At 40.6% G+C, this 16,221-nt stretch overlaps 1 protein-coding gene across 2 annotated transcripts in view; it reads left to right on the top strand.

Annotated features, from left to right (window-relative positions):
* The window catches only part of si:dkey-118j18.2, a 40,400-nt gene extending 25,453 nt beyond the window's left edge, over positions 1–14,947 (top strand). Inside the window, exons 5-6 of one of the 2 annotated variants that reach the window (XR_004634515.1) lie at positions 13,926–14,135; positions 14,250–14,931. Coding sequence is in view for 1 of the 2 variants with exons in the window: in XM_034706240.1 (XP_034562131.1) it covers positions 13,926–14,050 (125 nt within the window). In the remaining variant the exon portion in view is untranslated. Of the gene's footprint in view, positions 1–13,925 lie in introns of both variants that reach the window. The other variant, XM_034706240.1, reaches the window with a different exon arrangement.
* Positions 14,948–16,221: the final 1,274 nt, after the last annotated feature.

The following is a 16,221-nucleotide window of genomic DNA, read 5'->3' as shown; positions in this document are numbered from 1 at the left end:
TCGCTGGGCAACATGGACTTTCAACTCCCTCCACAAATTTTCTATGGGGTTGAGGTCTGGAGACTGGCTAGGCCACTCCAGGACCTTGAAATGCTTTTTACGGAGCCACTCCTTCGTTGCCCGAGCGGTGTGTTTGGGATCATTGTCATGCTGGAAGACCCAGCCACGTTCCATCTTCAATGCTCTCACTGATGGAAGGAGGTTTTGGCTTAAAATCTCACGCTACATGGCCCCGTTCATTCTTCCCTTAACACGGATCAGTTGTCCTGTCCCCTTTGCAGAAAAACAGCCCCAAAGCATGAGGTTTCCACCCTCATGCATCACAGTCCAAACACGACGAGTTGAGTTTTTACCAAAAAGTTCTATTTTGGTTTCATCTGACCACATGATATTCTCCCAATCCTCTTCTGGATCATCCATATGCTCTCTGGCAAACTTCAGACAGGCATGTACTGGCTTAAGCAGGGGGACACGCCTGGCGCTGCAGGATTTCAGTCCCTCTCGGCGTAGTGTGTTACTGATGGTAGCCTTTGTTACTTTGGTCCCAGCTCTCTGCAGGTCATTCATCAGGTCCCTCCGTGTAGTTCTGGGATTTTTGCTCACTGTTCTCATGATCACTTTGACCCCACGGGATGAGATCTTGCGTGGGGCCCCAGATCGAGGGAGATTATCAATGATCTTGTATGTCTTCCATTTTCTTACAATTGATCCCACAGTTGATTTATTCACACCAACCTGCTTGCCTATTGTAGATTCACTCTTCCCAGCCTGGTGCAGGTCCACAATTTTCTTCCTGGTGTCCTTGGACAGCTCTTTGGTCTTGGCCATGGTTGAGTTTGGAGTCTGACTGTTTGAGGCTGTGGACAGGTGTCTTTTATACAGATAACAAGTTCAAACAGGTGCCATTAATACAGGTAACGAGTGGAGGACAGAAGAGCTTCTTAAAGAAGAAGTTACAGGTCTGTGAGAGCCAGAAATCTTGCTTGTTTGTGGGTGACCAAATACTTGTTTTCCACCATAATTTACAAATAAATTCTTTAAAAATCCTACAATGTGATTTCCTGGATTTTTTTTCTCATTTTGTCTCTCATAGTTGAAGTTTACCTCTGATGACAATTACAGACCTCTCTCATCTTTCTAAGTGGGAGAACATGCAAAATCAGTGGCTGACTAAATACTGTTTTACCCCACTGTATATATCTTTAGGTAGTTCCGTTACAATGCTTTAGTTGCACTGAAACAGTAAATAAATGCTACTCATTCATGTGGGTGCACACTTCATACCACTGCTGCCTGAGTCAGTGCCCCAGTTGGGCCCCAATCAATAAAGTGTAGACTTGCCTCTTGTCTGTTCTTTGTTTGCAGAGATGGTCATTTCCTCCAGGAGAGCCATGTTTACAAAGGTTAACATCATCATCAGTTGTTACAGACCTGCCAACGGATACAACTACTACTATCCATCTCACCACTATCATCTCTCTTTCTTCATCTCCCTCTATCCCTCTCTCCAACTCAGTCTCAGCAGATGTGTGTCTAACATGAGTCTGGTCCTGCTGGAGGTTTCTGCCTGTTAAAGGAAGTTTGTCCTTGCCACTGTAACTTGCTAAATGCTGCAAAGTGCTCTGCTCATGATGGATTAAGATGAGATCAGACTGAGTCCTGTCTGTAAGATGGGACTGGATCTTATCCTGTCTTGATGTTGGGTCTTTGTTAATAATAGAACATAGAGTACAGTCTATACCTGCTCTGTTTGGAAAGAGACAATGTATGGTGGGATTTAGCTCTGAATAAATAAAGTTTGATTGGTAAATGTTGTCAAAATATAACATTGACTTCTGTTTTCTCTGCATATGATATTTGCAAGTATTGAATGATCACATTGAAAGCAGGTACTTTTAAGTACATTTACTCACACACTGTACATTTTGTTGACACTAGTGTATGTTAATAATTGGAAATATTACAAATGTATTTTAGTTGATCTTTAACAATTGAAGAAGAGGTTTCTGGCATTTTAAAATAAATGTTAGTGCTACTCATCACATTGCAATCATTTCTCAGTTGCTGATGCTCCACGAAAGGAAAGCTTCTCAGGTATTGCTTAAACTACAGTTAGTGGAATAAAGAGATACAAATCTAAAATATGTCAGAAAAAAGGGAGAACACTTCTTTTTCGTATTTTTCATTTCATGTTGCACAAATGTTTTCAATGTGTGACGAGTCAGGTATGCAGGCAAACTAGTTAAGGCCTTGAACTCTTCTACTACAGAGCCATGCTGTTGTAATACGTGCAGACTGTGGTTTGGCTTTGTCTTGCTGAAATATGTAAGGTTTTCCCTGAACAACCATTGTCTGGATGGCAGCATATGTTGATCCTAAACCTGTAGATATTGTTCAGCATTAATGGAGCCTTCACAGATGTGTGAGCTACCCATGCCATGGACTCTTATGATCCCCATACCATCAGGGATGCTGGCTTTGAGCTGTGTGCTGATAACAAGCCGGTTGGTCCCTCTCCTCCTTAAGGCTGAGGATGCTGTGTCCATGATTCCCAAATAGAATGACAGATTTTGATTCATCAGACCACAGGACAGTTTTACACTTTACTTCATTCCATCTTAAACTGGCTCAAGTCCAGAGATGTATCTGACATCTCTGGATTATGTTTATATATGGTTTCCTCTTTGCAGTGTGCAGTAACCTGAATTTGTAGATGCAGCAACAAACTGTGCTCACAGACAATTGTTTTTAGAAGTGAATTTGAGCCCATGCAGTGAATTCCACTCCAGAGTCACATCCGTTTTTAACAAAGTGCTGCCTGAGGACCCGAAGATCAAGGCCGCCCAATATTGGTTTTCAGCCTTGTTCTTTACAGAGATTTCTCAGTACAAAAATCTTCACTTCTGAGAGACTCAGCCTCCTTTTATACCCAGTCATGTTGCTAACCTGTTGCAGATTAACCTTGGTCGTTGAAAGATGTGTCTCCAGTTGTTTTTTGGTTAGACTACTTTTTCATCAGTGTTTTGTTTTTTATGTCCCAACCTTTTTTTACACATGTTGCTGGAATCAAATTCAAAATGAGGATTTATTTCGACAAAACAATCACAATTTTCAGCCTCAACATTTGATGTGTTGTCTTTGCACTACTTTCAGTTAAATATATGCTTTAAATGATTTACAAATAACAAAATTCATTTTTTAATCAATCAATTTGGGGGATTTGGGGTTGTAAATTCATAACCTGTCACCCGTAATGTAGTATTTTCACATTTTCAATCTCAATTTGATTTGACTTCCACTACTAATGAAAGAAAACATTCAGCTCTGTTGGTTATTAGATGAGAAATCCAAATTTCTCTAGAGCTGATCATCATCAGGTAATGAGCATGCAGTTACTACGAGTTAATTATCAGAAGCATTGATATATCAGAAAAGATGGCATGTAATCAATCAGAGAGTCAATGTTTCATGAAGGAAGGAGTGTTTTTAGAGGCTTGTTTTTACAGCTGAAACAGTGTGAGTGGTGTTTTTCAACTTCTGTCCATACTTGCCTTCAACACCATCAAGTGCCAGCTACTTGATAAGCAGGTGCATCATCTCTCCTTGGCCTGACACAACAGATATAATCTAGAGGGCATGAAAAGGCCTGCTCCTGTGTCCGTGTGATGACAGGATAAGTGGGGATGTCTGAATGTCAGAGGAAAAGGATGAACACCTGCTGCAGACAGGCATGTGTGTCAGTGCAGTGATGCTGAAGTCACCATATAAACTTTTTAATCAGAAGAATTTGTCATTAAATGATGGATTTGTTCATACTTAATGTTCCTCTGACATAGAGTTCTTCAAGTGTTCTTTCTAGGGTTAATAATTATAACAGGCAGATGCCTCAAGCAGAACCGGATTCATTGGTAGACATCCATCTGTCATGGCTGGATAAGTTGAGAAGAGGGGTAGATGGAGAGACATAGAGACATGGAGACATACTCACAGCAATAACCACAACACGAGTCAATAACAACAGTAGAATCCTGACTTATAATATCACTAATTACTGTAGTAATGCTATTATTAATATGGCTAATAATGATCATTGTAGCCGAGGAGCTGGCAACAGGTGGTCTGTTACAATGATCCACATCAGCTCATAAGATAAGGGAGCATACAAACTCCATACAGGTATAAATTAAGTAACACGCATTAACGGGACATGAATGAAAACATATAATAGAGAGAAAAGGGATCAGTAGCTTAGTGTATCAAGTCATCCGGTACTCTAAGCCTATAACAGCATAACTAAAGGCCAGTCTAAGTCAAGCCTGAGCCAGCTCTAACTAAGTCTTCATAAAAGCCTACTCTGAAAAAGTAGTAAAGGTGTCTGCCTCCCGTGCCTGATGATTGCACAGGAGGTGACGTGATACTTGAAAGTTCTACCTCCCATACTATGTCTGAAAACTTTGGGTGGCAGGCCAGAATTCTGCTCATAAGATAACGGATGATGCAAACTCCATACAAGTATAAAGTAAGTAACCTGACTTAATGGGACATGGATGAAAACATATATCGGAGAGAAAAGGGAACAGGAGCTTAATTTATTGAGTCACCCGGTAGTCTAAGCCTATAGCAGCATGACCAGGGGCCAGTCCAAGTCAAGACTAAGCCAGCCCTAACTTTAAGTCTTCATAAAAGCCTTCTCTCAAAAAATAGTAAAGGTGTCTGCCTCCCATGCCTGATGATTGCACAGGATGTGACGTGAAATTGGATGCCTCTAACTCCCATACAACTTTTGAAAACTTTGGGTGACAAGTCTTGATCCTGCGAGCATAGTGTTCTATATGTGTGTGTATAGCACTTCTAATTCCTTAAAGTTTCCCCAAATGGAAAGTTGTCCACCAGGTACGTGGGTTCATAACATATGTCAACATGCTCAGTCTGGATGATGAAAATGTAAATAAGAAATTCTCTCCCCCTGGGCCACCTGCAACCTCCCTCACCAGAGAACTGATGCAGAAAATATTTTTAAATATTTACCTCACTTGCCAAAATGAAGTAATTCTTATCTGGATTCAGTGTTCCAAAGTATTGCGTTTGCCCCATAGGGTATTGGGTTTGACGTGACTTTCCCTGAAACTGCCATGAGTTGTAGAAGTGTGTCAGCTCCCTGCAAACAACGCCTCTCTGCTTGTACAGTTTGAAGAAAAACTTCAAAAGTGCAGGTGCAGACCAGATTGAGTTTGTGTTGGTGCTGTCAATATGCCAGACAAAGATGTGCAATGCACAGAAGATACGTGACGAGCACGGAGAGAGAAGAAGTGAGGAGGACTGCAGATACTAGACCAGGCTTTAAATCCCTCTGAATGGCCTGAATCCTGCCGATCTCCGACCTTATGTTAATTCCTCCCTTTGCCTGCCGGGCCTCATTGCTCACCTGCTGTCCAACACAACAACTTCTAAGACTTTTTTGCTAAAAGACGCCTCCTGCCTGGCGCCCCAGGAACTGAGAGCTCTGTTGTTCCCCGTTTATCAGCTTAGTGAGAATTTACATTTTAATTGAATCCTGACGTTTGAGCCAAACTATTCTTGCTGAGCAACTGGAGCCCCTTCAGAGAAAACAACTAACAGGCTTGAAGTGTGAGTCCACTGAAAATGACAGGCAGTCTGAGACGTTCATTGACTATGCAGCATTTAGCTTCATGTGCCAAGGCTGCTCACACTACCATTACCGGAAATATCCGTTGATTGTGTGCGTGAAGGGATGTCACAGAAGTACAGCTGGGATTTGTGTGTGCGTGCATATTTACACATCAGCCTCTATGTATTTTAATGAGTTTTAACGTGCCAAGATTTTCATGCTTCCATTGCCAGGAAGAAACTTGGAGCTTGTGTGTAAAGACAGCAGGGAATTAGAGATGGGCTCAAGGTGTGTGTGTGTGTGTGTGTGTGTGTGTGTGTGTGTGTGTGTGTGTGTGTGTGTGTGTGTGTGTGTGTGTGTGTGTGTGTGTGTGTGTGTGTGTGTGTGTGCATGTGTGTCCTGTGTGTCCTGTGTTCTTAGATCACACACAGATCAGTGCTCTATCATACTAATTAGGATGGACGCGTCCACTCCTACGTTGTCTTTGATGTGGCGTGTTGGCCGACTCTGCTGATGTGAGAGATTCAGTCTAATAAGATATGAGATAAAACGACGTGATTCGTCAGCACCTGTCTTTGTTTGGTCGACCTTTTTCATCTATTTAGAATATTATATTAGACAATATGGGCGTGAATGCGGAGGCGCCCCAGTTAATTTTGCAATGCTTGCTGAATTAGCAGTGATTATGTTAGTATTGTTGTCCTGAATTAACAGAGATCTAGTGAGTTAAAACTTAGTTAAAAAGTTCAGACAATGCAACTCCATCTAATCTCTATCTAGACGTTTTCCCTTTAGCACAATTAAAAAATAATGGTAGCATCCAGTGGCCAATTTCCAACGCAGTCAAAGGCAGCAGCAAATTATTAATTTCAAGTTTGGTCACCAGAGAAATCGAATGGCACATGGTGAAATCTTTAAATGTCGTGTGTTATCTCTTTTAAGTCACAAATCCCCCTGATCTTTAATTTACAAAAGGGTGATGGGCAAATGTCCAACATTCTGTTAGAGCCAGAGCGAGGTCTGTACAGTCTTTCTTTCTGACGTTACTGAATAGAAGTTTTGAAACCAAATGACAGGAGACGCCATATTGGACATCCTGATTAAACCTGAGTTTAGATTCATTCATTTGATGCACACAAGTAGGTGGAGCTGAGGTGGCCTTAGCTACAATGAGCCCAACTGTCTGTTGACTCAGCTCCACGTGTGGACATTCTCTCCCTCAGCATTGATAAACTCAAAAGGGATGCACTTAAAAAAACATCATCCCCCTAAAAGTGTGTACAGTAACATCAATGGGCGACATATTGAAAACTTTTTTCTTTTTTTGCTGGGCTGTAAACATGTTTAATCTTGCAGTAAAAATATGCTCTGTAACATTTGACCTGATGGGAATTGCGGCCTCTAGTGGACATTCTAAGTACTGCAGTTATTTGCACTTCTGCATTGATTTCATTTTGCAGCTTGGTTGACATTCATGCTCACATTCTAATTTTAGTCAGGTGTAACGTTTAACATGTCAGCATGCTAACATTAGCGTCTAAGCTCTATACAAATAGTGCAGTTGAGTGTGGTGTGAGGTCAGATTTGGTCTGTTTAAAAGTATTGGCTGGGTGAGAAAAAAAAAAAGAAATGTCAAAAGATCACCAACAAACAACTCAAAGCAGATTTATGTCAGTACATTTACATGATGTTAAAAACTCTATTTATCGCATTAATTGGACTAAAACTGGACTTTTAGAATACATGATGTATACATGTATGTTAAGACTGAGCACTTAGTCTGATTTCTCAGATTAACATACATGAATAAGGTGTTTGAGGTTTTGATTTGTTCTTCCATGTATAAACCTTAATCTGCCCCAAAATGGCCAAGGCCAAGGATAGTAAAAAAACTCAACAGAAGAAGAAGTAAAAAGATGTATTGACACAAACCGTAAACAAACGGTACAGAGCTATAAAGTTATCCATGTTTTCGCTGTTTGACATACAAATGGTTAGCCTCTTGCTAACTTGTTTGTCTTTTGTTTTGGTGTGTGATGCAATCAGTCAGCCAGAAGAGAGTCAAAAGGTAAGCAGCTGAAAGGGAATATCATCACCTACTGTAGCGGAGATACACTGACTTTTATCCATAGCTTAATGCACGCCTGGTGTTTGCAGTACTTGGACAAAGTCAGTAGCTCTACTTCACTGTGCATCTAAAGACACAGACTGGCAATTCATCCATTTTTTTTTTAACTTATGTGACATTTTAGTTAAAAAGTAAACATTGTGACATCAGTGGAGGAAAAGTCTGATAATCAGTAGGTTCTTGAAACCTGCTATTTCAGGGCAGAATGTTCACGCCTCTGCTACCTCTCGTCTTTTATGTGTAACACATGGAGGCATGATGGTGGGATGAAGTTGTTCTGCCTCTGCTATTTCCTCAGAGATAGTAAAAGAGGTGAAGTGGAGGAGAGACGGTGGTAATGTGTGTTGGAGCAAGGTGGAACAGAGCTGTCTGAGTGTGTGGGTGTGTAGGGAGCTCCTGCTGTATGCTAACAAGCTGTGCCACTCATGCTTCTGCACATCTATAATATGATATACTGTATACAATATATTTAATGTTGTAGGGTTATATGTTCAAGTGCAAAGGCGTACTAATGGTGGAACTCCTTTCTGGTACTGTTGCACCAATTGTAATGCGTAAGAGGATAGTAAAGTTATTATGAGTCACTCTCTCTGTACCATCCATGTCTGTATAACCAACAGATCCTCATCTGAGCCCAAAGAGATGAAAAGGATCTGAAATAAAACCATTTAGTTCAATTCAGTTCCTGTTGATGAGATTAATAAAGTCAGTGTGTGTTATCACAGCTCAAATGAATAGAATATAGAGGTTTTGACTTGTCCTTTCTTTGCTTTCACTTCCATCTTCTTAAGTCCCCTGGTCTTCTGAGGCCGAACAGTTACTGATTTCACAGTCATGAAACAAGTTAATAGCTGGTTTAAAGCTGCTGGAAACTCTGAGTCCTGTGAAGGAAGTCAGCATCCTCTGTGAGAAAAATGTCCCCTCTTCCCTGTTTCTCATCTTGTTCTGTGCTGTAGCCACACAAAGCACCAGGTAGAAGACTCTACCTCCTCTATGTCTCATTACGTAGGTATGGACAGAAGCCTGACCCATTACAATGCAATTAAAACGTATTCAAAACGCTAATTCCAACTGTAATTATTACATCATTTCAACACGGCGGTATCTGCAGCCACAATCCCTGCGCTGTACACTATAACGAGATAGTGATTAACTTCTGCAGTATCACCCTGATAAAGAGCAACCCAAAAGTCAAGAGCATAAATCGAGCGACAGACTGGCGGCGACAATTTCCGAAAGAAGTCATTAGGATTCTGACTAATTACATCCGGCCTGACCTTCCACTCTCATTGATTCAATCCGAACAAATAGATGTTCTTCTCTCTGCTCTTACCTCGCCCATATGGAACCAAAATAAAGTTGGGGTAAGAGATGGTCTCGGAGACATAGAGACTTAAGCAGATTATGCTTCAGTGTGTCACAGGAAAGTGTTATTGTAACAGTAGAGCAGATAAGAGTTAATTAACTGATAATGGCACTCTATTCAGTAAATGAAAGCCAGTGACTGGAAATAAAGGGGAGAAGTGAAAGAGAAAAATGGACACACTGTAGATCTGAAAGAAAAGCAGATAATTTCATTCCTCCTGATTAAGTTTCACATTGGGATGGCGTGAATGCCAAAACGAGGAGTAATCTACATCACAGCTGCCACAACAATGACTTAAACTGAGGAGTACGAGTTTCATCACGTCTATTTCTATACAAGTTACACAAAAAGCTTCATGGAGGAAACACCACACCTGTCACATCCAGGCCTTTGATCTCCTGCTGATGACCTTTTTTATTCACTTCTGCTCTACCTCCAAAACGCAGAGCGAGACAGCCGAGCAAATCAATACCAACAGCACAGAGAAACCCAAAGTTGTTCTGTTTTTTGGAGGAAGTCAAAGTTAACAAGAGGGCAAGAAAAACACAACTCCTCCTTCCTGTATGCGCAGCTTCTGATCAACTTTCCAGCCGGCCGAGTCAGAGGCTTTATCGGCTCTATCCTCCTCTCTCACTGATGAGAAACAATGTGCTTTATTCCATTACGCTGTAAATCCAATCTCATGCTTCACGCTCTGTAGAAGAGAACCAGAAAGAGGGATTGAATGAGATGGCATGGGGAAATGTTGACACAAGTCCCACGATCCCTTGGGCGACATGGGTCAGTCAGCAGGGTTCCGTTGATGGATTCTGCACAATTAATCGATCAATCAGGGGGTTGATTGGGCCTTGTGTAACCATTACTGTAACACGTGTTGCAGAAGTGAGATGTGAACTAGGCTCAACAAAGCAGTTTATTCAGTCTTCACCAAGATGTCACACTTGAGAAATCAGTGCCCTTCCTTGGGGACAGCTTTCAAGTATACAATTAAGAAATAATTAGCATTTTCCTGCTTAAAGTGGAATCCAAACTCTTTTGTTATCACCATACAGGGCATTGGAAGTGAATTAAAATGTCTGAACATGTTCTGCCTGAAAATGAATGTCTCTGCCAGTCCTTCGTTACTGCTGTTGACTCTCTCAGACATCTGACGGATGTCTAAATTAATAATGGATCGGGAGGAAATAATTATATAATCCTTCAAATCTGTAGCAAACAGCTTGTAATACTCAACGATCTCTCTCCTGCATGATTCACACAGCAATATAATACCTTTAAAAAGCCCAGAAGCTATATTCCCTTTACAGCTCCTGAAGACCAGAATGCCGTTCACCTGCTGGTATCAGTTAACGAAATGTCTCACATATGGAGCAATCTCCATTAGGTGTTGAGTGCTGAAGAAGCGGATGTATGACTAATGGCTGTAGAAGCTGTTATTGCTAGAGGGAAAAAAAAATCTCAAGATCTAATATTGAAGATTGCAACAAACAGGTCTATTTATTTCAAGCTGCAAATACAATTTCACTGATTTAGCTTCAGGGTTTAAACCAACTTTAAAACGTGAAGGCTGGGGGATGATATTTCCCACTCTGATTAAACATATCTGTAAATAACATTAATTTAAAGTTGATTTCACACTTATCCTCTCAGGTAGTCTTGTCAAGGTCAAAATTAAAATTCAATCCTTGCCTGCAGAGTGAATCAGTCGTTCAGTTTGTCTGTTCCACCTCTAATCTAATCCACACTCAAACATCTGAACAGCTGTTTAGATGTTCGAAATCTAGAGGGGAGGGTTGTCACAGAATCATGTTGGGGCAATCATTGATCCCAGATGATGAATCCTTTCCTTAAAGTACTATTGACTTTAGCATTTTTGGTGAGGTGTTTCAACTGTTATTGGATGGAGAAGCACAAAAATAGTTAGCATTTAGCTCATAGCGTCACTAGCTACATACTGCTGTCTCTGTTTCACTTCCAGGCATGCTCACCCCCTCAGATTATAATTTGCATAACAATATACACCACTATATATTATCCTGCTTATTATCTGGCTACCAACTGAAGACATAAACAAGTTAACACAAACTGTTATCTTAAAAATGATTTCTTTACACACTTAATAAAATAGTCCCCCTGATTTCAAAGTTGTTAAACGAAAACATTGAAATTTACTATGATTCTTACCAACAGTTGGCACTTAAAGTAAAATGATTCACTAAGGGTGATGTTTATTAAACAGGTGCTTATGAAAAGTACAATCCTGACAGGGTGACATGGTGAGGACAGAAAGTGGTGGTCAGGTGTTTCACTCTGTCACTGACTAAAGACATTAACAAGTTGACACAACATATTCATTTCAAGATTATTTTATTGATTCAAAATGACTTAGTTGCTAACTTTTCTGTGACAACAGATTCTAACTACCCTTCTTGAGGTAGAATTCACATTAAAGTGAACATTTCAATTGATGGTAACGTTAATGCTAACATTTCTTAAAGTTAAATATTTTGGGATTTTTTTACACCTTTATTCAGACACGAGAGGACAGTGGATAGATAAGGAAACTGGGAGAGTGGGGGAATGACATGTGGGAAAGGGGCCACAGGCTGGAATGGAGCCCGGGCCGCCCGCTATATGGGCTCGCAGTTTGACCATTAGGCTAAATCCATGCCACACGTTAACATCTCTGCTCTCCTTCTTCACTGTGACATTGACACACCTTTAAACATAAATAAGTCAAATGTCTCAGCTTTGAATAGTGTGGCTGTTCTCTCTACCTCTTCTGGTTTCAGTGACTTTGTAGAGATCAGCAGCTTAGAGATGCTCTCACCAGCTCTACTGTTGTCTGGATTGCAGGACAGGATGTTGCTCCACTTTTCCCTCTCAGAGATGGTTGTGGTCCAGTAGCTCCTCAGGCTGCTCTCACATCTGTACCCACTAACTGTCATTATTTCCCCACTATTAAGACCAGTCTGAGACCACACTAATGTTTTTACCACAGTGTCAACAGGCAGAGGAGGAATGTGACAGACTACTTTCTGTGGCTTAAATTAATATGTCTCATTTCAATTCAAATCTATTCTATACTAAACAGTTTTACCACAGTGCCAACAGGCAGAGGAGAAATGTGAATTTTTTTTTGATGCAGATTGACTTGATAGGTCGTGTCTGAGAATTGATGATTGTTGTTCTGGGGTTTTGACCAATCAGAATCAAGTATTTAACACAGCTGTGTTATTACAGACTTTAAAACCCTTAACAATGAATAATACAAAGATTACTTTTATATGAAATTATGTATTCACAGAAGCTAACACTTCACTTTGATGTGTGTGTGGTTGGTAACATCGTGCATGGTTTGATTTTCTTTTATCTGGCCCAACAGATGTAACACCACACTGGCTCCATGAACACTGATAGAAGAACAGCATGTTGTGCCAGCTTTGCAGCTGTCAGACAAATCTTTATTTATTTATCATTTTCGTAAAAATTCCAGTTTAACATAATGTTTAACTTTTGCAAATGAAGTCAGTACTTTATGATTTTGGAAGCAGCTCTCATCAGGGGAAGAGTTTGACCACCTTTGGGTATTTCCAGTAAACAGAACTGATTAATAAAGTCACATAATTAAAGCAGCGCCTTTTGTCTGGTTAACTCAGGAAAACCTCTCTGTTCATCAAGTATGCTGTTTTTAAAAACCTTCTCCACCATTATGATAATGCTTTCTCAATCTAGTGCAGAAGCAGTCTGGCCAATACCATTAAACCACTATAAACTGTTGGTAGTCTCTTGTTCTCCTTTGAATTCTTGCTTTTAGAGGCACTTTACTTCACATGAGCTGTCTCAGTACGTAGCGTACCCTGACTGAAGTGTTCAGACAGTTGCTTTCATCTTGTCCAGAGGAAAGCCTCAGAAATGGGAAAAGGTGAAAGTGACATCGGGAGGTGGGTAGAAAAAAGAGAAATGTTCAAAGCCAAAGCAAAAGAGTTTCTTCCTTTCTTCCAAGTGGCCTGAATTCCTTGAAAACAAGCAGCTACTTCCATCTTGTAATGCCGTTTTGACGGTTTCCGATCGGCTGTGTCAAGACAGCTGGACTCTCTCCAACAGCAGGCAGAGTCTCTTCAGACAACTTCAGAGGGAAGTCTGTCTTAGCATACTCGCAGGTAATTCGTCACCCCAACATGACTTGAAGTTATGTCTTCTTTGATGCACAAACATGAATATCAAACTCAACTTCCTCTAAAGCCTGGTGAGGCATTGACTTCTGACCTCGAAATGTAAAAAAGGCTTATTAAAATTAATCACTCGTCCAAAGTGGGGCAAAAACAATCGTCCAGGGATCCTCTAGCTCATCAACAAAGCTTGTTTCTCAAGCAAAGAATGGGTAAGGTGCTACTTTAGTTTCGCAGTTGGCCCTTAAAGGATCCAGACAGACATGATGGATGTCTGTATTTCCAATGGAGCCTTCTTTCTAATGAGTTTCTGTGCCAGATTGCACGCTCATTATAAACAGCTCCTATATTGCTGGGAATAATAAGAAACAATCATATCTCTGAGTGGGGCTATAATTATTTGTATTTTTGGTTCCGGTTGTCCACCTTGCTGATTACTTTTCCTATTTAAAGTTATTTTAAAAAATCTGAATTCAGCCAATGTGGAGCTTACATGCAGAGAATATATAATCAAATTAAACTTTAACAATTCCTCCAAAGATGTTCGGTGTCTTCAGACTGTGAATATCTGTTAATCTAGTAAACTGTGAAAGCACCACAGCTTTTTGACATTTCTCTTTCCCTCTGCAGACCTGAGGTGCACGCATAAATCAAGGTTCCCAAAACTCCGGAGATGGAAATGCAACGTTGCGAAAAGACCAATCTTGATTTCCTGTGCACACCTGCTCAGAGTGCATCACGGATCACACAAATAGACACTCCCTGGGTGTCAAAGGCTCCCAGGGTTCAACTCTGCTTTGGGGTTTTTCATTCAAGAGTGAGAAGAGACAGAGATACAAGGTACTTCATGCATGTCTGGAAATAAGTGTGTGGTGGTGATGTGCTTATTCATAAATCAAATGTTTCAATAGCATCAGTCAGTGAGGACATCCTTGTGTGTGTGTGTATTGACAGAGAGCTTTAGCGTGTGGCGAGAGGCCAGTGAAGTCTACCTGACACTCCGGATGGGGCTGAAAGAAACAAATTGCTTTTGCTGAGGTAGAAATGGGAGAATTTATTCCTGTTTCCTGTCGCAAGGTTTGGTCAGAGTTTGTGAGAAATCACGTCAGTCCCTTGTGAGAAATGTACAGTTTATTTGTTTGCTTAATACAGGATGTACGTTTTAACTGAGAATGAAGAGGGATGTGTAAACAGCTGCAGCTGCAGAGGGATGTTTTTTTTGCAGAGAGAGTTATATTTTTAGCTTAAGGCTTTGCCATGGTGAGGCAGGGTTATTACAAACCCAACCAAAATCTTAGAGAGCCACACAGTCTCATGTGCTGTGACCGGACATTTACAAGCTTTATAAATTAAATAAATGTGTTAATTGGGTGGTACCCCCCCAACTACAGGTCTGCCTTCAGAAGATTACAATGCTCAGGAGACAATGGTAGTTTTTCCCACCGTGGCTCCTCAGGATAATTTGCGCCTTGAGTACCTACATAAGTGGCTTTATTTTCTATCCATTTAGCCATGGGTAGCTTTCGCCTGCTTTATCTGCACTTAAATTGCTTCTGGCCTCTCAAAATGACTGACTGGGAATAAAATATCTTTTTAACACCGTGTAAAAATCAGTAGACTGCTCTTTTTACTCTGAATGGCAAACACCATGCCCAGCAGTCACATACATAATTGTCCTCTACAGCCTCACCCTCTACGTTTTGACATTAATTAATCTGAAGCAATCTTCAAACTGCCCATGGGGCCAAGACCTCACGCCTCCGAACCTTCAATTCCCATGATTGAATTTCACAGAGTTCATCTCTACAGCCCTTTACTTCGCCACTTCACTAATGGTGATCGGGAAAAAAGAAAGAAGACACTAAAAAAGAAGAAAAACTCTCAGCATCAGCCATATTCTTTTTACTATCCATCATGGCCCATAGAGGGGAGGACAAAGACAAATACAGCCAGCCAGGATCTGGGCAGAAAGCAAGAAAGATGACCCCATTGGACTCTGGTGCTGCATTTCATTATCTCACTCCGTCCATTCGTTCACTACCTATGGACAGACTGGGCCCCAAGTACACTCTATCACAGCTGCACACTGCACTGGAGCTGATATGGACCTGAAGGTCCAGCAGGACTATGATTAAGATAAAGTAAACTTACATAATGATGTTACGTACATTTTAAATCAGTGGAGTCATATAGTAAACAAGAACTTTGTTTCACAGGTTAAAACAAGAGCCAGAGAAGCTAACAGCTCTGAGGAGCTGTAATCAGACACACTGGTGATTTGAAACAAATGCTAACGTGACTTTGAGAACACTCACATGAGACACTTCCTCATCTTAGCTTTTAAACATGCTAACATTTGAAACTTGGCTTCAAACACAAAATCACATTGAGGATAAAAGTTTTGTCTCGAGTTGATGCTAAATAAAAAGTGATGTTGCAGTTCATTGAGGAAGAAATGTGAATGGCTGCACCAAATTTCACGACTAATTGTAGTATATCTCTCTGAATCTTTAGTTGAAAAAACAAATGCTTTTAGAAAAGTCTGGGATCACATTGGTCATGGGGGTTCATCATCTGGGAACCATGAATGGAAATTGCAACACCAGATTTTGCAGAAATACATCCAAGAGTTATTCAAAAATGCAAGTCAAAGATTCTGGGAATCACCAAACTCATGCAGTTCCACATCTGGGGATCATGCACATGAATGGCTACACCAAATATTACAGAAATTGATCTGATAGCTATTAAAGTGTCATAAATAATTCATAAAAAAAATTGGGCCTTTATCTGTGGACTACCAAACTGATGCTGTTCATCATCTGGAAAGTAGGAATATCTGTACAAAACTTGCAGTTCAATCTTGTAAATGTTAAGTCATTAAGTTATTAAAACCTTTGAGAAACTGGAGGTGCTTCTGGAAAAG

Source organism: Notolabrus celidotus, chromosome 17, assembly GCF_009762535.1.
Source record: "Notolabrus celidotus isolate fNotCel1 chromosome 17, fNotCel1.pri, whole genome shotgun sequence".
NCBI lineage: Eukaryota > Metazoa > Chordata > Actinopteri > Labriformes > Labridae > Notolabrus > Notolabrus celidotus.
Note: the sequence above shows the minus strand (reverse complement) of the source record. Positions and strands in the feature narration are given on the sequence as shown.